Source organism: Haemaphysalis longicornis, unplaced genomic scaffold (assembly GCF_048455015.1).
Source record: "Haemaphysalis longicornis isolate Haplotype H1 unplaced genomic scaffold, Haemaphysalis longicornis Haplotype H1 scaffold_9, whole genome shotgun sequence".
Classification (NCBI taxonomy): Eukaryota; Metazoa; Arthropoda; class Arachnida; order Ixodida; family Ixodidae; genus Haemaphysalis; species Haemaphysalis longicornis.
The window spans coordinates 8,514,955-8,541,371 of record NW_027526460.1 but is presented as its reverse complement, the minus strand read 5'-3'; the positions used below and the strand labels follow the sequence as shown (position 1 = coordinate 8,541,371).

The 26,417-nt window shown below is 49.5% G+C and overlaps 1 protein-coding gene across 3 annotated transcripts in view; it reads left to right on the top strand.

Moving 5' to 3' along the window:
* Positions 1-26,417, top strand: part of Hyd (E3 ubiquitin-protein ligase hyd) — an 86,946-nt gene that overhangs the window by 5,488 nt on the left and 55,041 nt on the right. For all 3 annotated transcript variants that reach the window (XM_077684325.1, XM_077684324.1, XM_077684323.1), the window contains exons 5-20: positions 1,912-1,971; positions 3,244-3,340; positions 5,560-5,697; positions 8,031-8,218; positions 8,300-8,413; positions 8,891-9,159; positions 9,232-9,474; positions 12,272-12,620; positions 16,665-16,884; positions 16,998-17,152; positions 17,820-18,014; positions 18,131-18,212; positions 18,300-18,425; positions 23,331-23,409; positions 23,525-23,709; positions 24,176-24,299. In XM_077684325.1, the coding sequence (XP_077540451.1) occupies positions 1,912-1,971; positions 3,244-3,340; positions 5,560-5,697; positions 8,031-8,218; positions 8,300-8,413; positions 8,891-9,159; positions 9,232-9,474; positions 12,272-12,620; positions 16,665-16,884; positions 16,998-17,152; positions 17,820-18,014; positions 18,131-18,212; positions 18,300-18,425; positions 23,331-23,409; positions 23,525-23,709; positions 24,176-24,299 (2,624 nt within the window). The remainder of the gene's footprint in view (positions 1-1,911; positions 1,972-3,243; positions 3,341-5,559; positions 5,698-8,030; positions 8,219-8,299; positions 8,414-8,890; positions 9,160-9,231; positions 9,475-12,271; positions 12,621-16,664; positions 16,885-16,997; positions 17,153-17,819; positions 18,015-18,130; positions 18,213-18,299; positions 18,426-23,330; positions 23,410-23,524; positions 23,710-24,175; positions 24,300-26,417) is intronic.

The window sequence follows — 26,417 nt, the reverse complement described above, 5'->3', positions numbered from 1 at the left end:
GGGGTTGACTAGACCATGCAATAAAAATGTGCATGCATCACACAAAGTTGCAGTTGCTGTTGGTTCAAAAGTTGCCCATGCTATTAATGGCACGCTGAGGGGTGGACATTTGCTGTCATGCTGGTGTTCACTGGGGCAACAAGTTGAAACCAAGTCTGAATCTTTGTGTAGTGTGCGAACTGCAAATTGATAAGTTAACCCTTTGAGGGCCGAATTTTTTCGTCTAATTCGACCCTCCAGGGTTGATTTTTTTTTATTGCTGATTTAAATTCTCCGGATGAATCTATTTCGAGAAAAAATTATCATAATTTTTTTAGGGTGACCATGAAGTGACAAAAAAATCGTTTGTGTTGTTATGCACATGTGGTTAATTCATGAGTAACACAAAAAAAATTCTAAATAAAAACGAGAGAGTAACAAGCCGGCACCTTTTGAGGGAATCGAAATCAGATAGACATCAGTTTCGCGGGCGCAAAAAGCGGGAAGCGCCCGGAGGATAATGCCAGAACCAGCCGCTGCGCCCGAGCGCGCGGCCGGATGCGCGAGCAATAGACGGCGCACCGCTCCTAAAAAAATTACCCCACCTTCCCGTGAGGGGAACCCTGGGGAGATGCGACGCATCTTGGGGGTTCACTTGGTGTTTCCGTTGGGTTGATTCTCTAATTGCGTGAAATGTGTGAGGAACGCGTATCTTTATTTAACATGTAGCGTAACGTTAACGATGACTGCCTTGTGGTCGCTGAAGTGTGCGGGTAGTGGATGATGAAGTAACGGGACCACCGTGCAATTTGCAGCGAAGATCAAGTCTATGCGCGTGCCCCGTATCGTTGTTGGGGCACTAGTCGTAAAGTTGACGAAGTTCAGCATCGGCTGCTCGCTTCAACCGTTTGCGTTCGGTATCACATTTACGAAGTTCGGAATCGGCTGCTCTCTTCAATCGTTTGCGTTCAGCATCACGTTCACGCCGCTTCGCAGCCTTGTCTTCAGTGGTGCTAGCATTCCTGTTATCACAGCAATCGGTGCTTGTTACGGTTGCGCAGGCGATAGCAGAATTGTTAGGCTCCATTCAACGCATCGATGGAAATCGGAACGCCGGTGCTGGAACGATCGTGGCTATGACGCAACACAATCCAACACAATCCACTTTAATCCAATTCAAGCCAACCCAATCGAATCCAATCCAATGCCCCTCGCGAGAGAGTGTTCGCTATCGGGGAGGAGAGGGGGTGAGTGGCGGAGAGCGCAGCTCGTGCGGCGAGGAGAATGGGGGAGGGGTGTGGACGGACAACAACAACGCCGTATGGAGGGACAAGGCGAGTGAATGAGATGCAGTCGCATCTAAAATACAAAAAAAGGAGAAAAGAGCCTCATCAGTTTCGCTGGCGCCCTTGTTCTGTGGCAAGAAGCGAGAGGCGCCCGGTGGGCGTAAGGGGCTTTAGGTGGGCGATAGCCAGCGCGCCGCTGAAGTAAATCATAAAAAATAAAAAGAAGAGCCATCGGCGCAAGAAAATAATTTGACGTATTACCGCAGTGTGGTAGCACATGCCAAGCAAGAGAAGTTGGCGAAAAAGGTGCGCTTTTTAAACATACAAGCGATGACGTACATGTACGTTATTGACCATTTTGCAGGTGTTTGCAGAGGACGTACATGTACGTCTGTGACCCTGAAAGGGTTAAGGAGTAGGGGGGGCTACATGGCTAGTCATTAAACACTAAATGAGGGTGGAAGAAATGCTACCCTCTTGTTAAGCAGTGACCATTAAATAATTTGATGTGAGAAATGGCTCCTTGAAAGTCGCCTAGGCTTTAGTTGGGTGATGAGAAACTTTTGAGGAAAGCGGTTTTGTATTTCTCAGTGTGTGTAATGTTATAGGCTTTGGTTGATTGCCGTGTGATCTCCCTCCGTAACAGGCACAAGTGGTGCTTCAAGGGAAGTCTCGAAACCTCATCATTCGAGAACTTCAGCGCACAGTGAGTAGCATCTTCTTTTCTGTTCTTTTTTAACCTAAATTCTAGTTACACCAACGTTTGACATTGTTTCTTACCGCCTCAGCTGTCTTCATGAGGTGCGCAATAAAATCAGTGTGGCTGTGGAAATTGCCATCCTCGTCACGAGAGAGAGGTGCACAGGGAGATGATGGAGTGCAATGGTTCAATGTCATCTAAGTTCAATAATGTGCTGCTGATATGCTCGTAACCTGCAATTGTATTCTGTGTTGTTACCAATCCTTTGAAAAAAGAAAAAAAGAAATTTTTTTTGGCCTGATCTTCGTCTTTGCTGATTAAATCGATGCAGATATCGCAGTTTACTGAAGAGTCGTCATTAGCTGAGTTTGTGTGTCGGGACAGCCGACTGTCCGAGCATGCACCCAGCTCATTCGGAAGGCTGCCAAAAGACTGCTTGTGTCTCGGCGCAAGGGCGTAAACCCACCAATAGTAGAGGTGCCTGTGCTTCTAAACAGTGAGCCTGCACCGTGGACAAAGTGGGGACACAAATGTCGCTCCATTGCGAGTATGCAGGCGGATACCACCGACACTTGTTTGGGTCCGTCCCAGCCCGCGCTTTGGAACATGCCTGCTGGATTTGGGCCCCTGTGCACTTGTGCTGATTTTGTTTCTGAGTACTTTCGAAGGCGAGGGGGGTGACACGAAGGGTTTCTCGAGTCTGAAATTATGAGTGGGGAAGCTGATGCAGTGACATTGCATGTGCACTTGGATTGCTTTACCTCAGGGGGAGGGGGAGGGGGGGGGGGTAAGAAGCCAGGAAGACAGAATACAAGTTTGGTCCATCAGAAAGACTGCTGTGCCCCAGCAACAGTGGAGCCGCTTTTACTGCGAATTTCAAACAAAACCGAGGGACTACAGAAAGCAGATGCCACGGTCTGGCAAAGTCTCAAGGACACCGCATGATCTTGTTGGTGCGGTTGGTGGCCGCTGACCAAAGAACAGGTGGTTGTAGTGGTGCCTTTAGTCCTCTTTTGATTGTACCACTTAATCAAATGATAACTCTGTTTTTGTGTTCTGCCCATTGACATTGTGTAGTGTGAGATGGGAGCTTTAAATATTTTTTAGAGTAAAAATTGTCCATTGTGGCTGGGATGAAATCCAAATTGTATTTTGTCTTCATGCTCTGTAAAGTGGGCTTCTCGTTGAGGTATCTGGGTGGTATTGGCGTTAAAAGTGCTCCTCCACCAGCCTGGCTGAGACTTGAGGCCTGACCCGTGTTGTTCCTTTGTGTTCTAGAACTTGGATGTGAATCTGGCTGTGAACAACTTGCTGAGCCGTGATGATGAAGACGGGGAGGATGTGGACGATGGTCAGGAGTCGTACATGCCTGGAGGCTAGTGCCACTGCTTTTTCCTCCTGGGGCTGGCCTTCTTTCTCGGGGGTTTCCTGTGGGTCGACGTAAGGCAGTGCATGATACAAGCGTGGTGCCGCTCGCAGTGCAGCATAAATTTGTGTGTGTTCGTGTTGTTGCTGTCTAAAATTTATGCCTGCACTCACGAGAGCTCTGTGGTTTGTTTTTGTTCTTTATTGCGAGTGTCTACGCTTGATCCTGCCTCTTTGCATGTGTGTTACTTTGCTTGATTTTATGTTAACCTTCAGGTTAACGTGAAATAAAACACGTAAAGCCAACTTCACCCCCGGGTGCCTGGTGCTGAAGTTGGCTTTTGATCATAGTGCATTGGTGTCATAGTGACCATTTGCAGGGAAAATGTGAGAGTGGGAGTAAATTTGCTTTTTGATAGATCAGCTTACTGATACCACACATGACAGCATAAAAATATGACTGATAGCCCTGCCACTGCCAGTTGAAGTTTATTTTCCGCCTGCAAGTGTTTTTTGTGCGTCTCCTAACTACATAGTCAGGGCACTGCAGTATGCATAAAAATCATTCCATTGTCTGTGAGCACAACTGGCACTGAGCTGATGCAAAGTGCGTCTTTTTCTTCAAATACCGTAGCTTCAAGGCTGACCCATGGAGCTACCGTATTTTCCGGTCTATAAGTTGCACCTTTGTATAAGTCGCACCCCCTTCAAAATGACAGTTTTTGCGAAAAAAACGTATATAAGTCGCACTGGTGTATAAGACACACCGGTATACAAGACGCACTTGTTAATTAGGTAAACTCGTAGTGAATCAGATCGTTAGAAAGTGCGGCGAAAGTACATGGTTGCTGGAGCCGCCGCCTATGAATGCACCCCTCGGTAAGGAGGGCTAGACGTGCATATACCGTCCAAAGTCTAGCCAGAACTAACTTCTCAAAAATGGTTTATTGATACACACACATTGTGTGTACTTAGACGGTGTTTAGACAAAACCATCGAAGCCTTCTTCCGCAGACTCGCTAACAAATAATTCAGCAACTTCAAGTGGGAGTTCCGCCGGTGTATCGCTATCGCTCTCCGACTCACCGATGTCTTCTTCGCCAACATCGTCACCACTCGCGGACCGGATTACTCTGGCCTTTATCAACCCGGCTACAACTGTTCTTGTAGAAATGGAGTCCCAAGAGTCGGAGACCCACTTGGCCACCTCTCCAAACGTCGCGCGTGTCTTGCGTGCTGTCGTAAATCCGTGCAAAAAGGTGTCATGGCGGACTGAAGTGACGCGAACGGAAGCGGCCCGAAATTCGAAACTTATTAGCAAGCTGTCATTTTAAAAATTAGCAGCACGTTAACTCCTTCAGAGTAACTTTGTAGTAATTTATAAGCTGCATTTTGTTTTTGCAACCCAGTTTGATGTTACTTTGAATTTATTCTGAAATGTAGTTACTGCGCATGGCAGAAAGTTGCGCGTGGTTGTTGCAGGCCATTATGATTGTTTTTGACTAGAAAAGTTGCAAATTCTTTGGTTTTTGTCCTGAAGCGACAATAGGGCTATGAGAAACGCCGTAGCGGTGGGCTTCGGATTCATTTAGACCATAGAGCTGTGTCTTAACGTGCGCTGGCCGCCGCGAACCGGATTTATTCCATACATAAGTCGCACCGGTGGATAAGACGCACCAACGAAAATTAAAAAAAAAACCGCAACTTATACGCCGGAAAATATGGTAATTGGGCCCCAACTAGCTGAGGTTGTGCCTATTGTAACGAAAACAAGGCAGCTTTTCTAATGGTTTTGTCAACTGTGGAAACTAACAATGTGAAGATCGTCTCGCTTATTCTGCTGCTTCTTGTAAACTCAGAAATGCCAATAACAAGGAAAACAGTTGAATGCTGTATACACATTGCCATACCTGTAGTTTTTATCTTTAGAGGGGATAACTGCACAAAATGCTTCTTCTCTGCCTTTCTGGTGAACGTGATTGGCATTTCATTAATAAGCAAACACTTTGGTGTATGGTGGGGGTGTGTAGTTCGATTGTGCATTATGCTGTGCTCTAAACCATATCGCGCTGTGCCAGAGCTTCAAAGACGGGACTTTTCTTTTCAGCTTGCTGTTTTTCTATTTGAGTTCGTCTACAGTCGGTTCACATCACAGGCACGTTCAAATCACAGACACGTCCAAATCACCGGCGCATGGTGTTGAAATGCAGTTGCACATTGTTGTTGCAGATGACCTGATATCATTGCTGGATGCTGGTATCCACGGGGACCACCCGAGTGTGATCATAGATGCGGACGCCATGTTCTCAGAGGACATGTTTGGCTACGCCAATCTCCGGAACCGCACCGGAAGTCGAGGGCGTTCGGGTGAGCTGGCCTCGCGTGCACCAACGTGTAGCACAAGGGGCATTTTATCCATTTGTTCTGCCTGGCATGTTTTGTCTTCCATGCTCAGCTTTCCTATTGGCGGTGAGGTGTTTGAGTGGCCCCTCCTGGCTCTGACGTCGGCTTAGGGACTCGCGCTGCTGTCGTCTGCTACGCTCCGCTTGTGAGGGGCAGCAGTGTCTGTGCTAGAAATCGCCCGCTTTGTTGCTGCAGTGCGTTAAAAAGCGTATTTCTAGTGCTTCAATTATTTTGCCAGCTTCTGCCGCATCTGAATAATTTGGAGCTGTATCCTTCACAAGTTTGCAACACACGCAGTGATAGAGAACAACTTTCTTCAGAGCATCGGTCAGAAGATCGCGTGTAACTCGTCCTTTCTAGCTTACTCGCGAGGATCGGCGCTCAGAGCTCCTCGATAAGTACTCAAAATGCGAAGGCTTCCCTGCAGTATTTTTCAGATGCTCTTATGAAGACTCAAAAGTCTAATGCTACGTACCAAGCAGCGGGCCCCTACACGGGCATCGCACAGCAGGAAATAAAACGGTTGTCTTCTACTTCTTCTGTTGTTGTCGTCTATCAGATGAATGTTTCTTGTTTTTTTTTGTGTATGACCAACGCGTTAATTTTTCTGCACCATCACAAACATCTTATTTTGAGGATTGGGGATGTTTGGGAGTCTCACAAAGATACTGTGGATATTTTGTTCTGGTTGTATGGCATACATTCCCTTCTTCACAAATTGGCTTTCACTACGGCTGCGTGCAAGAATGTGCATATTCGAGGGTGCTTTGTTTATTCACATGCAAATACAATGAGGAGGTTTGTGCTGCGCCACCGCGATCGCGCCCCAAACAACGTTGTCCACATTACTGGAACGCGGCATTTGTGCTCCGAATTTCTATCGTAACCATTGTTATCGCAACGAACTCAACCCGAACAATGATGACATGATTACGGTGCTGAAGGCATTATATATTCGCTAACTAACGCAATAAATAGAATACCTGCAAATAACACAAGAATCGAAACCGATGAATATTTCTAGGCAGGTCTTTATTGTTTTCCAACCATTCCAGGTGCAAAGAACAATACTATTCTATTCGGGATGGCGTTCTATGAATTAAAGAAAATTGCTTTTACTCTCTGGTCCTGGACTGTGGACCCGGCCCACTAACCAGCTCGATTTCATTGTTAAATAAAGTTTTCTCCTCCTCCCCTTACTCCTCCTCCTCTTGAGTGCAGTTTTCCTATAACGCATATATCCGAATATCGGGAGGATATGGCTGTGGAAAATGTACCGAAATATCCCTCCAGGTCTAAACAAAAAGTGTTGTATCTTTAACGTAGACGTGACTCGTTTTGCGCAATAAACGTCCTACTGGTTAGAAGCCTCGTACAAAACCAGCACGCGCCTATACACACAGCGGGTTATTTGGAACTAAACCTAGTTTTTGCAGCCTATAGTGCATGTCGGCAAACTTTCATGCCAGGACAACGTAAAGTGATGCGTTACAATGTGATGTGATACTTTCGAGCGTTCGGCAAGGTCGCAAAAACTGTTTTACCTTGCATATGATTACCGGGAATTATAATGCCTTCTGCCAAAGCCGATAGCCCTGAAGGCCTAGAATTTGTTTTGGTCTTTCATTTTCGCTGTTGTCGGTTATTATAGCAGCTGACTGTTCCCTTTTCGAAAGATTGCATAATACAGAAGCTGACGCCTAGCTCCGACTCGTCGCGCTCCGCACAGGACCGGCTTCGTAAGGAAGGGAGTGACGCGGCAATGTTCCGTAGCGGTATCTGAAACTATACTTTAACCGACACTTTAAGCCTATTATTATGATAAAAAGTTACCCACACGCCAATTCTGGTGCGGACAAGCATTGGACGTTGACCGAGGGCAAAGAAACAGCAGGAAGAGCGAGCCTGAGTGAAGCAGACGACAAATGAGAGAATCCCTAAGATGACGGCACGGAGGCGCGCTCCGCAGCGCCACCCGTGTTCGCGCTCACCGCTAATACTTGTGTCGGCATGAATTTTGGTGCCCCTCTTTTGAGGATGGTGTACCAGGAGTTATGAGAGTACGCTTGCAATTTAGCTTTTAGGGCGAGTGTTCTAGGTGCTAAACCTGCTGAAACCTTGTCTGTCGTGCACGAAGCCTGTCGCTCAAGATCACAGAGCAATAACAAAATGCCACAGGACCAAGAAAAGGGCGTTGCTATACATTGCCATGTGGACGGAGTGTGAAGCGAGCCTCTCAGTCAGTCGCCGGTGGCAGCGTGGTGGTGACGCTGTGCCTCGCTGTTTCCCCGCCTTAGGTGAGCAAGATAGAGACAGGGACAGGGACCGTGACCGCGACAGCATGTTCCGAGTGCGGGAACGCCACTACTCTGGCTCTCGGCGGTGGCTGGAATCGGCGCTGAGGGACAGCAGCTCGGACCTTGCTGACGCCAAGAAGATGAGCCCGTTGTGGCTTTCCGACGAGCCAGAATACTGGCCTGACAAGGTAAGGGGAGGAGCGCCTCCGCTGCTGCCTCTTGGTGCAGTTTTTTAAATCTTCTGTGCTGATGGTTCTGCTGTCTTTCAGGGCACCAAGTTTGTGCACATTGTGGCCCTCTACTCTGAGCTGGTGGCCCTGAGTTCTACGGGGCAGCTGCACCAGTGGAAGTGGAGTGACCCTGAACCCTACAAGAACCCAGAGGTGGGCAAGGGAGGCTTGTTCTGGGGGCACTGTGGGCCGGGGGGTCGCTGGCATGGGGTGATTGTGTGGTCTTTCGCTGTCGCTGGCAGCCGCAAAACCTATTCTTACGGGGCTTGTTTGCTGTTAAAGAAATAAGGGCTGTTATGGCGTGCTCAGTGGCGAGATGAGCGAGCTGTGAAAATTCGGGGGAAAGCATGGACTCAGTTAGCACTCGATAGGCATGACTGGAGGCTTTTGGGAGAGGCTTTTGTCCTACACTGGACGCGACCAGGCTTATGATGGCGTGTTAAACCAGGACATTGCCGGCTATTTACGAGTGCGACAAGCGGTGCCCCAGCCGCCTGGTGGTGTGGGTTCAGTGCGGGCACTTGGTGTTTGACCTCTGGGCTGTGGCCTCAATTACTGCGTTCCTCTCCTTAGTGAGCTCGTAATTCATCTTCGATTCTCCCTTGCCCCTCCGCTAATGGCGGCGAGCAGCAGCCAGGTGTGCACCACCCGAAGACGGTGTCCCTGGGCCTGTCTGGGGACCGGTGCGTGCTGCTGGAAGCGCGGTGCGTGCGGGCCACGGTGGTGACTGAGTCTGGCCGGGTGGCCACCTGGCTGGACGACTCGTTGGCCGCGGTGGCCCCCAAGCTGGAGCAGCCCGCCCAGGCCTTCCCCGAGTTCCACCAGGACCCCGTGGTGGCCCTGCACGTCTGCTCGCTCTACTCGTGCGTCCGCCTCCAGTCGGGGGCCCTCTACTGGTGGTGAGTAGGGCGGCCGCTCTCTGCCCTGCCGTCAAGGGGCCGTGCTGACGCAGGGTGGGCCACTGCTCGCAGGGGCGTGCTGCCCTTCAGCCAGCGCAAGAAGCTGTGGGAGAAGGCGACCTCGCGGGCCAAGAAGCACAAGGCGTCGAGCCACGCGTCGGAGATCGTGGCGGGGTCGCAGGTGTGCATGCGCAACAGCCCCATGTACCACCCGGGCGCCCTGGCCTTCACCACCGCGGGGGGCCTGCCCCGCGTGGGCCAGCTGCTCTCGGCCGCCTGGAACCTGCCCGACACGTGCCACTTCAAGATCCTCAGGTGGGCGGTCCCCTGACCGGGGGTCAGGCACCGCAGTTTCGCGTGGCCTGCAGAGAGCCTCTGGAACACGGGCCACCCAGGTGCTTTGCATGTCGTGCACCAGTGGGGCTTCCTGAACTCGTAGCGTGTGAACACGTTTGCAAGCGTCTCCCGAATTCTGTAGACTCGGGCACGGGATGTGGATGGGGGAAGAGGGGTGAGGCGGCATTGCCATTGTTGGTGTACTCTAGGGTGTAAGGAAAGAAAGGATGTGTGCAACAGAATAGGGAGGGCATCTGTGGGACATTTTCTTCTTGGAAGGGCAGCATAGCCACGCAGGCAGCGTATTCCCAAACCATATCCCGTAGGGGCCCAGGCCGACCACACCTTCTAAGCAGGGGCGCAGCCAATGAGGTTAAAAAATTGCAATTTTTTAATCTCCTTGGACGCAGCACCGTGACGTCTCTACCTATATGTGCGCGACTTCATGCGAGGTGGATTTTTTCTTTTTTCCCCCTCCCCTCGTTTCGGCTGCTTTGCGGGTGGCCGATGGTTTCGCTCCGCGGGCAACTTGTGTTGTACTATTTATATTTTTATTCCTGCTATTTCTTGTTTATACATTTGTATACTCGTTAAACTTTGGTGTTTGAAATGGGCACTCAAAATCGCTCCTTGCCACTGGTGCTACCAAAGTTTAATGAGCTGTAAAATTAGTTCCAAGCAATGCATCAAAAACCTGCTTCGATTATTGCACTCACCAGGGTTCATAGTATTGGAAAATATAAAGATTACAGTTTTATGACCAACACTGTTTTGTCTATTGCTTGACTAAAAGTGGCTAATTAGTGCTAATTATCTTGGGAACTAATTGACCTACTGAGAAAATAATGGCATATCTGAAATCAGTGGGAGAAAAGCAGCAAGACTGACAAGTTTCACAAAGTTCACTAGAAAATTAAAAGAGGCTGTTTTAAGACCAGTGTCCCCCCTTAAATGAGAGGCCCTGGGGCCCTGGGGGAGCAAGGATGAGGAGAAAAGGGGAAGGTCACAACTCGCACAATGAACGCAGTTGCAGTCTTGGGGTCCTAATCGCAAAATGAACACATTAAAGTTAGTCAGTTAAATGTACAGTTCACACTGTGGAAAATGCGGTTCACACTGAAAACAGTGCACGCTGCAGACAGTTCACATTGTATACCGAACGGGAAAGTCGGCCAGGCTGCTACACCAATTTGTAGAGTCTGTTTTCAAGGGCGTACTCGGTAAATGCTTCTAGTGTGGTGGGATCGTCATGGACCCGACTAGCATGTTCCTGTTCAGTCGCAGGGGCGGGACCTAGAGTTAAAAGCTGGTGGCGATTACGGTCGAATAATGGACAGAGCCAAATTAAGTGGTAACGATTTGGTGTGCCTTCCCGATTACAGGGGGGGGGGGCATCAGCACCATTCGGATCCTGCTGGAGCTGTCTATTTATAAATAACGTATCTTATGCAGCAAAATCTCTGTGTGCATGAAGCACAAATTGTTAAAAATAACTAATCGACATTGGCAACAGCGTGAGTGGTAGCACGCATGATTACTGATATCAAACTCGGCCTGGTGGCTTCAGTGAAGAGACTGTCGTCAATAGCCCTGTACAGAAGACATATATCAAACTCCTCGAGTACTTCAGTTGCTGTACAATCCAAGTATTACTTAGCCCTTGGTTGGTATATATTTTCGATATTGTTTCCCTAAATTGTTATGACCAGCAGTGTAAATTATGCAGAATTCATGACCGAGTGTAAAACGTGTACGTTTGACCTGGTGTCTTTGTTATCAATGTATCACCCTTGCAAGAACGATTCACACCTTCCATTGCTGTTAACAAAATGTCAATGTTTTCCTTAGTGGTACTGTTCCTGATAAAGAATAAAGCAATGAAGTTAATGTTAACGAAATTCAATGTAATAGTGCTTATGAAAGTGCCAAAATGTAGCAGCTCATGCAGCTGTAATATTTCGCAAGAGTAGGACAGTTTGTAAATGTAGTCATGGGTAATTGGCTGCCTTTCTTGTAATCCTTACCTGCAGCACCGAAACGTGTTTTGAGCTGTGTATATAGTGAAAGAGCACCCAACTCAATTGTATACCCTTCTGTGTGCTGTAGAATGAGCTTTCAATGAGGGTGTTTGCTTTCCGGACCGTGTATAATTGCCACATGCTCGTGAAAGCGTCCATCCGCGCGCGCGCACTTCGAGCACCGAGTCGAGCGCTTATTTAGGAACACGATCGGAGGCCAGCGTCAACTTGCAGGTGCGCAAGAAGAGCGCGGAGAGATCAGGGGCTCAGGTACAAAAGGTTAGCTTCTACCACATGTGCGTCAGCTTCCCCAGCTCCGCAGGCCAGCCCCGCTCACGGAGCGAAACCATCGGCCGCCTGCCAAGCAGTCGAAACGAGGGGAGGGGGAAAAAAGAAAAAATCCACCTCGCATGAAGTCGCGCACATATAGGTAGAGACGTCACGGTGCTGCGTCCAAGGAGGTTAAAAAAATTGCAATTTTTTTAATCTCTTTAGCTGTGGCCCTGCTTAGGGGGTGTGGTCGGCCTGGGCCCCTACGAGATATGGTTTGGGAATACACACCCAGGCAAGGTGACGACTAGAATGCATCACTGCAATACTTGACGACAATTGCCGTGGCTGTTGTTGTGACGGAGGTGAAAAACAGACCTCTGTGTATGCCCGAGGACCTGGAAATCGTTAGTGGTGTAGATGTACCCGTAGTTCTCCGCCGTCGCTGTGCACTGTCTTTACGCTGGGTGACGGTGCACTCTGTGCAGTGAGAAGAAGGCCGACAGCATGGACAGTGCGGCAGCTGGGAGCAGTGGCGGCGGCGGCGGCGGCGGCAGCAGCAGTGGCGGCAGTGGCAGCAGTGCCAGCAAGGTGGCCGCCGCAAGTGCAGAGAGCAGCAAGTCGTCGGATCGCACGGAGATGCCTCCGCCTCCGTCGCCAGCCTCATCGACGTGCAGTGAGCCGGCGCACAGCCCGCTCCCGCACAAGCGCAAACACAAGGCCAGCACGTCGTCCCTGGATGCAGCCTCTGAGCGGCGGGACGAGGAGGAGTGGCACCTGCGCGACGTGGTCTTCGTTGAGGACGTCAAGAACATCCCCGTAGGACGGGTGATCAAGGTGCGCACTCCGCCGCTTACTGGAGGCAGGATGGTCTGGAGGGACTGCTTGTCTTCTCCCATTCAAGATGCTGAGATGTGTATTATTTCTGATAGCAGAGCTGTTTTGTGATTGAGGCAGACATAAGAAATGACACCACACATGCAAACAAAGCAGCAGGGCGCGTTGACCAAGATGGTATGACTCTGATGTGTATCCATCTAATGCAGTGCATTCGGGGCAGAAGCAGGAAAGTCACACTCTACCGTGTCCTTCATTCAGGAAGAAGTACCGTGGGTGCTTTAGCTGCTGAGCCTGTTTTTGCCTAACGTGAACAATGCTCCTGAACGTTGTTCGAGTGGGCACCTCTGGTTCTGCTTAGTTCATTCAGTGAACGTATTGTAAAACACTTGTCAGGAAGCTTCTGTGCGAATCGTGTCCTATGCATGCTGAATTTTGCTTCTACTGATTTTGAGGGCGCGGGCTATTTTACCAGTGGGCCTCCGAGACTTGGCATATGGCTGTGAACAATATAAGGTGAGGAAACAGAAGTACCAATTTGGGCAAACGCGTGGGCTGCATGGTAGGTGGTGTGGGGTGACAACCGTACGCACAGAACAGAGTCCGGGTTGCCATGCAGCATCTTTTGCCATCATGGTTTCAGCCATGTGGTGTCCACCCTGTGGTTTAAAACGGTCCTGGGAGAACAACTGGATGCCTCGTTTGGTTTTCTAGTTGGCCACGATTGCTTATTTGTCTAGTGGGCCAAGAAGCTCCTTTCATTGGCACCACTTAAACTCTTTCTTGACTGCACCATAGGCAATCGGTCAGGGGTGAATGATGATTTTCACACCTCCCGCAAAAACTAAAGGCTACACTATTCTGAGAACTGCCGCCATCTGGCGTGTTCATTGGATTCGGTTTCATTGCCGTTTGTTTACATTTCGCGTCCTCGCGAGTGAAATTTGAACCCAAGGTAGCAGGGTAGCATTTCGGCTGGCGTACCCGCAAATTTTCCCGCCATTTTTTTCGCGGGGCTACCATGGTTGTCAGACCAGGACTGCCCTCTTGATTAGCTCGCATCATAGATTGGCGGGTACTGCAAACGTATTGGGGCCTGTAAAGGCCGCGGATCTGTCAGCCCGCTCTGCGCTCTGGTTACAAACCACTGCGCGCTCGCGCCTCAAGCTCGAGCTCGAGCCAGGTTTTTTTTTTTTTCTTCTTCCCACTTTGTCCCCACGGGAGGTACTATGAACGTATTGGGGCCCGTAAAGGCCACGGATTTGTCAGCCCGCTCTGATTACAAACCCTTGCGCGCTTGCACCGCAGATCGGGCTTGGGCCCGGGTTCGTTTTTTTGCTTAGTCCCTAGGGGAGGTACTACAAACCTATGGGACCCATAAAGGCAGTCCGTAAAGGGGAGGGCAGTCCTGGTCTGGCAACCATTGTAGCCCCGTGAAAAAAATTGCGGGAAAATTTGTGGGTACACCAGCTGAAATGCTACCGGTAGCAGCAAGTTGGGTGAAAACGGCGTCCTGTTTCACTGCGCACTCTGCAAAGGCAGACAGCGGTTTCAGGGACTTCGGCCACTGCTGCTGCCGATTTTTTTTACCCCAGCAGCAGTAGTTCGGACTCCAGCAATGATGTGGATTCTTCATATTGTAGTTCTCATGAAAACTCTCCCATTCAACAGCCTCAGACTTCGACAGGTGCTGCCAGGCAAGGTTCATTTTTACTTCGCGCTTTATTTATGAACAAAACGTGCCTAATATCTGACGACTGCAGTATTACTTTCATGTGTAGGGTCTAAACAACAAATGGTGGGGATATTTTGTCACATGCACTGCGTTGTATCGCATTATCACCTTCAAGATAGCCTGGCGCTTGTGTAAAATCAGCGCTGTGGAGCTACGCCCGCTTCTTCTCAAGAGTGCTAAATATTTTTTTGTTGTTTTTACCACTGCAGTCATAAATATTGTGTGAGAACACACACAAGCATGCTTGGATGCATGTTTTAGAGAGACCGACTGACACTCGAGTGGCTTCGCGGAGTGGCACAGCCGTCAGGGCCGCTACGTCGGTGGGCCCACAAAAATCCAAAACTTGGTGTGCAGCGTTGATGTATATATTGAATCGTAGCTTAGGTATTTACGAATATTTCGTATATCTTACAATTCCTAAAATAATTTTTAGGCTCAGTAAAATCATCTATTTGTGTTTTGTGTGTACTAATTTTGTGCATTTTTTTGTTTTATTGACCAATAAACATTCAATAATTACATATTTCACAAAACTGCTGTTATGTGTCTGAAAGAGATATCTATATGCTACAATTTCATGCATAGCAATGCTCAGTGTGTCCAGTAGCTGAGAGAAAAAATAAGTTTTCTGGAAGCACTCAAAATCGGCCATTTTTCCATGGTCATAAAAGAGTTAAGTGGGGACATGGATCTTAAAACTAATTAAAACAACTAGTGGCAAGGAACCATTTTGGACGCCCATTTCAGGCACTGAAGGTTAACGAGCTGTAAAATTAGTTCCAAGCAATGCATCAAAAAACTGCTTCCTATAGTGGATTCCCCAGTGTTCATAGTATTGAAAATTATAAAGATTGCAGTTTTATGACTGACACTGTCTTGTCTATTGTTCCTCCAAAAATGGCTTTTTATCTTTAATCATCTGGGGAAGTGATTGGCTGACTCAAAAGATGGTGGCACGTGGGAAAAAAGCGGCAAGAGTGGCAAGTTTCACGGAGCTTACCTGAAAATTAAATTAAGATCGCCCCTTAAGGGGAAACGTGGGTCGAAAAATCGCGACTTTTTGAGAAAAAATCACTTTTTTGTTTTGTGTTGCATTTTCATTTTGGTTCTATAAAACTATTTCTGAAAAGATCTGGTTGAAAGTCGCACAAGAAATTAGGTAAAAATGTTTGTAAGGGTACAGCGAAAAGTCGCGAAAAGTGCTCCTTGTTTGCGTTCGTCCTTTGCGGGAGCGCTCAGCCATCGGCCAGGTGGTGGCGGCCGTCTTCTTTATTTTCCACCGGCCGTAGTCTGGTATTTCCGCGCTAAGTGAAAGAAAAACAAGAAAAAGAGCGTGTGTGTCGAGCGTTATGAATCGCTTGCCATTGAACACACAGTCACCATTGGGACGGCACCTGACGGCGGTCCGATCCAATGACTGCACATGTTCCGCGAGTAGTACTGATCGATCATTTTGCGAAGCTTTCTCTGCATTGTCGCACAATGGCCAGCCCAATTCGAGGCCCGGAAGTATAGAACTGTATGCAAGTACCGAGGAAGGCGGCAAAATGCAGTTCAAAAAGCAATCGGGATGGCTGGCGTCCTTGACGCTCCCATGGCCAGTAGACCTAATGCCGCTGCCGATCACCGCGACTGCGGTTGTGATGTCAACTCTAATCGGGAATTTGTGCTTTGAACGCCCAAATTACAGTGCTGGAGGGTTCTAAGGCTAACGATGTGCTATGCTTTGTACAGAAGGTTCTCATCACTGTGATGAAGTTTTGTGCGGTGACAATTGTATTTCCGTGAATACAAACTATCAAACTCGATTGTCTCATTTTCGAATTTCTGGTAACTTTCATGTTTTGTGGAAAGTTTCTTTGAAACTTAAAACTGATCTATGAAAATGAAATTCGGCACACATATAGTTCAAGATATGTAGAGTGGAATTATCTCTTTGAAATTAAGATATCTCATAAAAAAAAAACACAAGCGCGAGGTTATTGTTCCAGGGTATCGCGTAAAAAAATTATTATACTTGCAATTTTTTTTTGCGTATTTCCAATTCTTGCATGCAGTTTTTACCTAGATAACTGCACTCTGTGGTATCCAAAGCAATGAATGAACTATAGCAAGATGCCTTTCGGGAATATTAGCTAGATGCAAAGTTTCCCACAAAACTTTGTACAATTTGCTGTTGTGCGTGACATACTTCATAGAGCCACACAAAAACTAATGGCATATTTGAAATCTGCGCTATAAATCTGTTGCTGTGGTAATTTTCAAACTTGTAGTGCAAACCATAGAAAAAAGTTGTTTCCCTTCAGGTGGACGGTGCGTACGTGGCGGTGCGCTTTGGCCGCGAGAGCGGGGGGCAGGCCGCCGGGGAGGACCCCCTGGCCGAGTGCCGGCTGCTGCGGCGGGACGAGCTGCAGCCCGTGCGGGGCTCGGCTACCCCCCGGCTGCCGGACTGCCTGCAGCGCACGCCCCGCCGCGTCTGCCTGCCCGACGGTGCCCAGCTGCTGGCCATGGCCATCGACTCGCAGGGTATGGGGCACTGCTTGCCGAGTGTGGGGCCTGCGTGTGGTGTCACGGGAGAGAGCTTGGTTGTGCCCCTTTTGGTTGCGAGTGCTGTACCGGAGGCGGCGGGGTGTGCCCAGGCATCCACGCGGTGGTGAAGAGCGGCGGCCAGCTGAGCTACATGGTGTACAACATAGTGACAGGCCGTGCGGAGCAGGACAGCCCCTTCCCCACGTACCTGCAGTCCTTCCTCGGGCTGGACCAGCGCCAGGTGGCCCTGTCCATCAGCGGAGAGGTGGGGGCCACCACTAAGCCACGCCATTCTCATAGTCTGCGCGTTTGGCTTTCACACCTAACCCCGCCTTTCTTGGTATATTTGGGATTGAATGCCATACAGTGCCTGCCTATTTGAATACTGGAAGTTATACAGGAAAGTGCCAAATGTATGGACTGGTTATTGCCCGTCAACGCATGAGCCATTTCAGGTTTTTCTCACCTGTCGTGTTCTTGGCCATTGTGCACCTCATTTGGGACCTGACTCTCCAAGCCAAGTGTTCTAGTGGCACCTATGTTTTCTGCCTGCTATTCCCCATGGTGTTGAGGGAGGCACTTTCAGCTCTGCGGTGTCGTTGAACAAATAGTTTTCCTTTAGAAAAATGCACTGTGGTGCATTGCCATGTCTGTGATGCAGGAGCACATTTTTTTCTTTTTTTACAATTTGTTGCTTCAGTGTCTGGTGGCAGCAGGGAGCCCAGCTTCTATCAGGTGTGAATGCCAAGACAAAACTGTGGCGGCAACCTGCACAGCACGCTCTGTGTGCATGCAGTTTAGCGCTGGTTGCTGCCCCCTTTGAATGCTTGCAACAGTCTTGCTGGGAGGGAAAACAGGGGATCGCTCTTCCCTGACGGTGCCTGTCAGTGGCTGGCTACTGCAGCGACCGCTGCCTGCGTGCTCTCGCTCAGAACGAGACGCTGACCCTGCTGCGGGACGGCAACAGCACCATCTACCCGCTGGCCAAGGACTGTATGGAGAGCATCCGGGACCCTCAGTGGCTGGACCTGCCCCCCGTGCGCGCCCTGGGCCTGGGCGTGCACCCGCTGCGTGACGCCCCCGCCAACCAGAAGAACCAGATCGCCATCGTCGTGCTTGCCCTCGAGGTGAGCACCGGGCTGGCGTGCGGATCCGTGCAGCTGGTGTGACGCGGTTTATTTGTAGCCTCCCAAACGTGCATTTGGATCCACCCATTCAAGAGGGGACGCTTGTTTGATTACAGGCGCAGACCCTCATGTCTTCGATCCTCAGAGGCGATGTGGAGACCGTGCGTCAGACCCTGTACAGCCTAGAGAGCACATGTGGTAAGTGGGGTCCTGCGAGTGAGAGGTGATTCCGTGCTGTGGGAAGTACCTGATGGGCTGCCGCTGCATCCATCTTCTCTCTTCCAGATACTGAGGCGGGACGCGCGGCACTCAACAATATTCTCAACGAACGGTGGGACGGGAATCGCAACATTCTTCACGCCGCCGTCTCCACTTGTTTTCCCACGTCAAACAAGGAGAATGAATCTGGAGGTAACAGGTTGTGCTGATGTGCATGCCACAAAATTTGAGCTTGCTGCATTAAGGGGACACTAAAAGAGCAGGGGTGGAACTGCCACGCCAATTGCGCCATTGTGCGCCAATTTGCCCTGCTGCGCCAAGCTGCGCAGAAACGGCAATTTGCGCGATTATTGTCCATTGAGAGCATACAACGCCAAATTTAGCCGAGTCTTGTCGTCGTCCGGGCAACACTGAGCGCTGGCTACACAATAGACGCAGCCGCATCCATGCCGCATCCATAGCCACGGCAGTTCGGTGCACTCGTGGTTCCCTCGTGGAGTTTATTGCAACGTTGTTATCGCCGCGGCTTTCCCGGAAGCTGTCACCAGCATGAGTAAAAGTACTTTGAACAGTTATGTAGTGATATAACTTGAGGCATGGCCTCTGGAATTTGCAGCTGCTCGAAGTAACACGAACGACCCCTTCGCACATCCTTCGCATCAGTAGTTTTTATTATTATCATTATTGCACGAGTACGCAGTTACTGTGGTGATTGAAGTCTAATTTTTCGGGACCTGCATGTACCGAGAACTGCGAAACTGGAGCGCGCGTGGGCTATTGTACGATACTGAGCGCATGCGCACGACGACGCGAGCTTCCGCGCAAAGGGCTCTTCTACGATACTGAGCGCATGCGCACGCTCCTCTTGAGTGTTGCGGCAGCCGCTAACACTTTCCTTTCCGCTGTCGAGTGGGTATTGTGGGTATTTCGACAGCTGCGCGACACGTGCGCGTTAGCGTTCCTCGGTGGGAGTTTTCGGCGCGCACGAACCCCGAACTTGCGGCCAGTAACCACAGCTCCGCTGTTAATAACGGCCCTTCTGCATCAGAAGTTCATTTGAAGCCGAATTTTACGCGCTGCTTTAATGAAAGAAGTGGTGGTGTGGAGCTAAAACAGTTGCGTGCAGCGTGCCACACAGCTGCCGTACTCGTTCGCGCGCCAACGAGGCCCGACTCGACCGCGAAAGCGGTCGTCTTGATGGGATGCCGTGCCCGCTTTCGCCTTCGCGTCTACCACGAAATGAAGCGTCGTGAAATCGCCATCTTCGTTCGCTGCCTGCCTAGGCCTGCCTATAATGCCTGCCTTCTCGGTCGACGCGGCAGCGGCAGCTTGCTGCGAATACGGCATCATATTGTACGGTGCCCCTCTTCGTGTTGGGGAATACCGATGCGAGACGATGCGCGCTCGGCGAGCGCCGTGCGGGTAGGGCACGTTCACGACGCCTGATTTCACGGTTGCGGCGACGGCGGCAGCGGGGCGGCGCACTGCACGCGATTGTTTTAGCTTGAAACTACTTTACCAAAAAATTTAAAAAAAGCAGCCAGCATTAGTAACATAGTGTTGATTATTATACAAATAAAAGCCAAAAAGTCGCTACATTTAAAGGAAGTGGCAAAAGCAGGTTTCAGTCCCGAGTAAAAGGTAATATCAAGGTGCCAGCTCCTATTTGATTTATTGCACTCCTTCTCAATAATTCTGGCCAATTGTATTTTTCATGCAGTTTTTGGATTAGATGCTCTTAAAAGTGCGCTCAGCCGCATTATTTAAGACCGTCAGTGTGCTCCAAAAGTGCTCCGAAATAGCCCCTAAATTGCTCCAAAGCTGCTCCAAAATGGGATTTTTGCTGCTCCAAAGCTGCTCCAAAATAAGACTATTGCTGCTCCCGTGCCTGCTCCAAAAAGCTAGACCCTGCTTCCACCCCTGAAAGAGTGGAAACAAGTTGGCTGCCTGTATCAACAGCTTAATAAGGGTCGACCTGGGTCTTGGGCTAAATTTTTTTAATACTGGAGCTATCAAAATGAAACTTGCAGGGAATATGTAGTTCAATGCACTGATTACAAATATGCCATTAGTTTTGATTTACTTGAGATACATTTGAGATACATTTTCTTGCCCTGAAATGTCGGGTAAAGTGGAAAATTTCTCGCTGCACAAAATGGTTCAAAAACATGTGCCTGTGTTCCTGAATCTTCAAGGACTGCAATAACGTTGGTTTCATGTTTCTACTTGAAATATTTCGGAAGTTACAGAAGTTCAAAGTCAGACCATCACAAGACAAAATTTTGCCCAAGATATTTTTGAAAATTTTGAGAATGTTACAGTACTATGGCTTTTTTGCACTCCTTGAATCCTGTGGATTTAGGCAAAAAGAAGAATGATGAAAATGTAATGAGTACAAGAGAAGCTATGCTTCCCGGAATATTGAGAAGTAGCGAAAATGTTTATTTGAGAAAAACACAAAAAACAAAGGCGAAGTGTGTAACATTGCAAAAAACCATAATAGAGACACTGTATGAATGTTGTCAGGACACTTGATGGATTAGAAGCCACCTGCAGAATAATCCGCGTCCTGTTTCCCCCTCTGCCTCTTCTTAGCTGCCGCTAGAAATGCTGCCAAGGCCGCACGCTTGTGGTTTGCATTGACCGAACGACGTTGGTCTTTTTAAGCAGCCCTCTGTCACCTGTGCAGTTCTGGTTGAGGTGCAATTCTTGCAGTATGTGGGAGCTGGTTTGTGCCATTCCGGCATTGAAGCGCATCACGGCTTCTGCGGCGGCTGCTTCAACAGCAAACAGCGATGCGTGCTTCTCCTTTGGGGCTGGGCTCCAGATCAGGGAATGTAGCGCTTCGTTTGCGTTCTGGGTTTTGCCTCTCTGGCAGCGCTGCAGCAGCCTCTTGTCAGCAAGACGTTGGTGCACTGGCAGCAGTGTTTTGCTTACATTTTCAGGAAGCTTGTAATTGCGCTTTGGTGGGGGCTCACTTTTTGCTGCGGCAGCATTGTGCTTGTACCAGGAGGCCGTGCCTTGTGGGCACAGACTGTGGTTACGTCTGTCGTCCGTGGAGGTAACATGATAATAGGTTGCCATCACGTCATTGTGTATTCGGGCAATGTCTCCAACGTGGGATTTGAGAGCCCACCCATAGTAGTTTGTCAGCTTTTTTATGAGATCTCCGGTCAGCCGACCTTTTCCACTGATCCGACCACCGTCACTTTGTTTGCCCTTCTGAAAAGCACGGAGCTGTGTCCCCCCCATTCTCTTTTGGACGTGATCTACGCAGTCCTCCTCCTCAACAGGAGTAGAGCCGTACACTTTGGCTTGCTGGATGGCGTGGTACGACCGGCTGTCTCCATCACAAATCACGGTTGTGTACCTCAGGCCGTTGACTGCCGGGGAGCGTTCAGATAAAATCAGTGCAGCCTCCACTTCCATTCGGCCCGCATTGGATGTGGTAATTTTTTTACATTTATATTGAGCCTTCCATTCCGCGTACACATCGCTGTTAGGATCCGGGCCACACTCACAGCCAAGGCAGAAGTTGGGACAAAACAACGTAATCGAGCACATAACCTGAGAACAGCTCAATCACGACTGCCACTCCTATGCGGGAGGAGTGTCCCCGCGTGTGCCATGTGCCATCAAAGCTAACGGCTACGTTACCTGGTGATCCAAAGTTCAGCTCGGTGTACAAGTCCTTCACAGCTGTAGCACGCTTGCTTAGGTTTTCTTTGCAAGCACTCTTTGCCACAGGGTTCAACTTCGTCTTCAGGTAGTGCTGAAAAGTTTTGTTGTGGATGCCTCTGTGTGAGATTCCCAGCGAAGAAAAGATATCATTGAGAGCAGTTTGACCGTTACCTGTGCTCTGCATAGCCCACGCTGCGAGGACGTTTATTTCAAATGGGTTGCAGTTCGCTGGACCGGGAAGACGTCGCGAGCTGCACTCGGTTCCGAGCTCGCCACAATTGATGCATCGCATCCACAGTTTCACAGTGATTCCGAACTCGCGCACGTCTCTTTCGACTGTCACAGCACCTTTGCATACACGGCATTCAGTAAAACACAACAGATCATTTACTGTGCAAAGGTCCACGACAGTGTACTATGTTGGCGACGAGCTCGGAGCACTGCAGTCGGGAGCCAGCTACTTCATCTTCCTTTCGGTCGCTGAAACTGGGCCAAGTTCCTCCGTCTTCTCGTCGGCTTGCCGCTGAAGATTTTGTTTATCTGCACTCGACAGATAAACGGCGTCGAGCCTCACGTGGCCTGCCGGTTTATCAGCAATGCCGGTTGCGGGAGCATCGGTGTCGGCTGCCACCTCGTTCGCCGCCTTGCCGATCATCGGCGTCGCGCTTTCCGGTGCTGCAGGGGGACTCAAGGTCACCGCTGTCGGTTCTAGCGATGACTTCTTTCGCTTTTGAGCACATTTTTTACGTTTCTTGCCGAATTTGTGCGTGGTTCTGAACTTTCGACGATCATTAGGCATAGCGAGAATAGCAAGAAGCGATGGCGTTGGCAAGATGGCGCGGCCCACGATAAATCCGTGTGCGCGCCGGAAGCTGCCGGAAGTCCTAGCCCTCCAACCAGGAGCTCCCATTTAGCCACGTGACGGCCAAGGACCAATCGACTGGCTCTATTTTGCTTTTGGTTTTTGCTCGTTTTTGTTATTTATACGCGGCGTAGAACGCTCATGTCTTGCGGGAAAGACTGCCCAAGAGATGCGCTTTCAGACGGTATGAGAATGGCTGCTCTCCGGTGACTGGTTTTGAAATGGCGTGCGACTCAAAATCGTCAGTTTTTTGGACATTTCTCGCTCAAAATGCTCTTCCTTCTTGATTATAATTACTGATTTTAGCCCAACTTTCAAGGCCAAAATTTTTACAGGAGGTGCATAAAAGGCCGAAGAATTCAAATATCATGAAATTGAAAAACCGTTTTTTTTTTTTTTTTTTTTTTTTTTTTCGATTTTTTTGGCCTGCAAGATCCGTGTCCTCCATTAAGGGGGGCGGCTTTTGTGTGCTCTTAACATCCGAGAATGCAGGAATGTGTTTCAAGTATGGGTGGAACTTCCAGTACTGAATTTTTTTTCTCTCCATTGTGCAGAAAATTCATCCGGTAACGTGGACTCGTTGGACCTCCTTTCGACATCATCTTCTAGCATTGCTGTTTTATCTGGTCGCAAGTGAGTATATGATGTTCCCGAAGAGGAAATATTGTTCCTGTACGAGCTCATAAAAATAATGTGCGAGAAACCTCTCCCACTGTCGGTAGCCTTACGTCGCACGCCCTCTCCATAGCATGTCCCTGTGCGAGATGATGCGGCGGGCCACGTCGGCTGCCCTGAGCCTGTCAGGGCTGGAGTCTCAGGACACGGAGCGCGACTCGGACTTCCCCATCCCGACGCTGACCTGGCCGCCCGAGCCATCGGACTCCTCTGCTTCCTCTTCCTCTCCGGGCAACTGCCGCAACAGCAAGGGCGCCGGTGGGTGTTGCCCACTTTACTGCGCTTTACTGGCTGTCCCGAGGGAAGCCCTGGCCACAGCCCTGTGCTTCTGGCTTTGCTGTACCTGTTGCCAGTTCTTCTTTTCAACTACACATTGTAAAACGGTGTGCTGCACTGTCCCCCTGTCCTGTCCCCCTAGCTGTGTGCGTGTGCAGACATTTTTTTCGACACATTTGAAGATGGTGTGCAAAAGCTTTGCTTAATGAGTTGCTCTTGTGCAACAGTAGACAATGAACGCAGCCGTCGACTGGCATCAAAGAACAGCTGCGGATAAAATTTCCCGCTTGCGCTCTGTCACACCTGGCATTGGCTCCCAATTCACCATGTGCTATTCTTTTGGACTTGCTGTACGGAGGCAAGTTGCTCACACGAGCATGGACCAAGCTTTGTGACCCCTCTCTGCCATTGGTGCCTCTATTCACTTGTGCACTCTGTGCTGCCGCAGGCCTGCTGCCCCAGGCTGGCAAGGGAGGGGAGCATGGTGACCGCAACGCTGCCCTCACCATCCTGTTCTTCCTCTGTGACGCTGTTGCGCTGAGGCCACACCTGAAGGAGCTGCTGATGGCCAGGTAAGAGAAGAGATTGCCAAGACCACAGACTCGCACGGTCTCGGGTGTGGTGCCCGCAATGCTTGGGGGCCTATGGACCAGGATCCCCTGTTACTGGGGGTGTGGACCGTGCTGTATTGGGCCTGCAGCCGAGCGCGTTTAGGGTGACTTTGCAGCACTCTCATCTGTGTTCTCCACACAGACACGCACGATAATGAAAACCTCTCTTGCTGTTCTCGGCGGTTTTGGCAAGTAGGCACTGTTGGTCTCAAGAACTCTTCAAACTCTCATCTCGATGAAGATGTGTTGCGAAAGTTTGAAGATTCAATCCGTTTGGAAAATTGGCGCCATTAAGTAGAACTCCGATGTAAGTCCACACCAGTCTCAACAGCCGGCAACAGCAAGAATGCCCTTTTGAGACCTTATAGGTTACCTCGACAACTTGCTTCAAATGAAGAAGCGATTGCTGCATCCGACAAGACCGAGAGGCAATACCAGAGCGATCGCCGCAAAGAAAAAGTGAGGCGTTCATTTTGTCCAGACCAGGCCCACTACATGCCACACTTTGAGGTAATCCTAGAGGCGTTAAAAACCACTTGCCTACGTGATACTTTTGATGCATAATCACGAGAGGTTGGAGTCTCATCTTTCAACAAACACCTTAAAAAGGAACCGAATTTCAGCGCGGCAGCAAAAGAAGAGAGATGCCCGATACAATTGCCCGATCATTGATCTAACCACCCCATTTACAGCAGTCATAAGCAACTCCCTCACCGTGGAGTCAGCGATACTCTCGTTGAAAGACGCAATGATCCCAAGGTAGTCCGAGGCCGAGAGCGCACAAAGACAGGCCTCGGACGTTGCGAAGGGGAAGCACTTTTCAAGCTGCAAACTGCTGTGGCCACAGCGCTACCGAGTGACAGTCGGCAAAATTGTGGTGACGGTCGGGAAACCTGGACAACCTGCGAAGGGGGAAAGACTTTCACATTCCACCCACTAGGCTAGTGCAACTGTTCTGACTGTGCTTTTGTATCTATGCGAGTGAGCATTTGGTGGGTGCGGTGGATATTGCGGATTTTAATTTGCTGCCATCATGGACAGTTTAGATGATGATAGAGGTGCCGTGAAAGAAGTGGCACATTGGCACGGACGGGGATTGGAGCGGGCGCACGCAGGAGTTCGGAACTGTGCGCTTGGACCACCGCGCACGGCTTAGCATTGCTCTCTCCATGGCGGCGGCAATAAATGCTGAAGAATGGCTTTCCCTTTTCGTAACATCCCTCCCTTCCGGTTTTAAAAATTGCCAGCACACAGCTCAAAAAACAGAAAGTGCAGAAGGCAGATATTTTCGGAACCCCGTTATTTTATTTTCTAGGTAAAGGTGAACTGTCGCCTGAGCAACTGTCGCTTACGACTGCTGTTTGATTGCATGCCAATCAGTTCAGGTGTGACTTGTGCAACGAGGTCATCTCGGTGGTGTGGGAACCAAATGTATTTCTTTGGCGTGAAAGGGAAATATTTCTTGTTGATGACATCTCTATGCCCAAGGTGGAATGAAGGTGCATCATTTTGTGCGTGTGTATGTGCGGTCTTTCCTTTGATCAGATAACAATGTTGCCTCTTGCTTCCTAAATTAGGAGTGCCCTGATTGTGTGACACTGCGGAATTCCTGCCTTGTGCCTTCTGTAGTATATGCACTGCAGTATACCATAAATACCCGGGGCGTATAATACAAGGTTTTTTTCTAATTATTAGCGTCCCAAATATCAGCCTCGTATATGCGGATCCAAACAAAAATTACAACAAAAATTCCAACGTCCCACTTTAAGGGGGGACATGGGTCTTAGCGGTCGAAAAATCGCGAAAAAGTTGATTTTTGGGAAACAAGATTTTCGGATCAACTACTAATCTACTTGTGTTCGAAATTTCGTGCCTCGTGAACCAGTATTTATGTGATATTGATTTATAACGCGCGTGAGAGCCGAATTTTCATTGAAGCCGGTGCGAAAACGCCGAGTTTTTCACCTGGTGTGGCGGTCGACCTGCATGGCGGATCGCGGCAACATTGGTACCGTTTGAAAGAGTGCCTTTTCTTATTTACAGTTGAACCCCTTTATAAGAGACACGTACCGGGGAGCA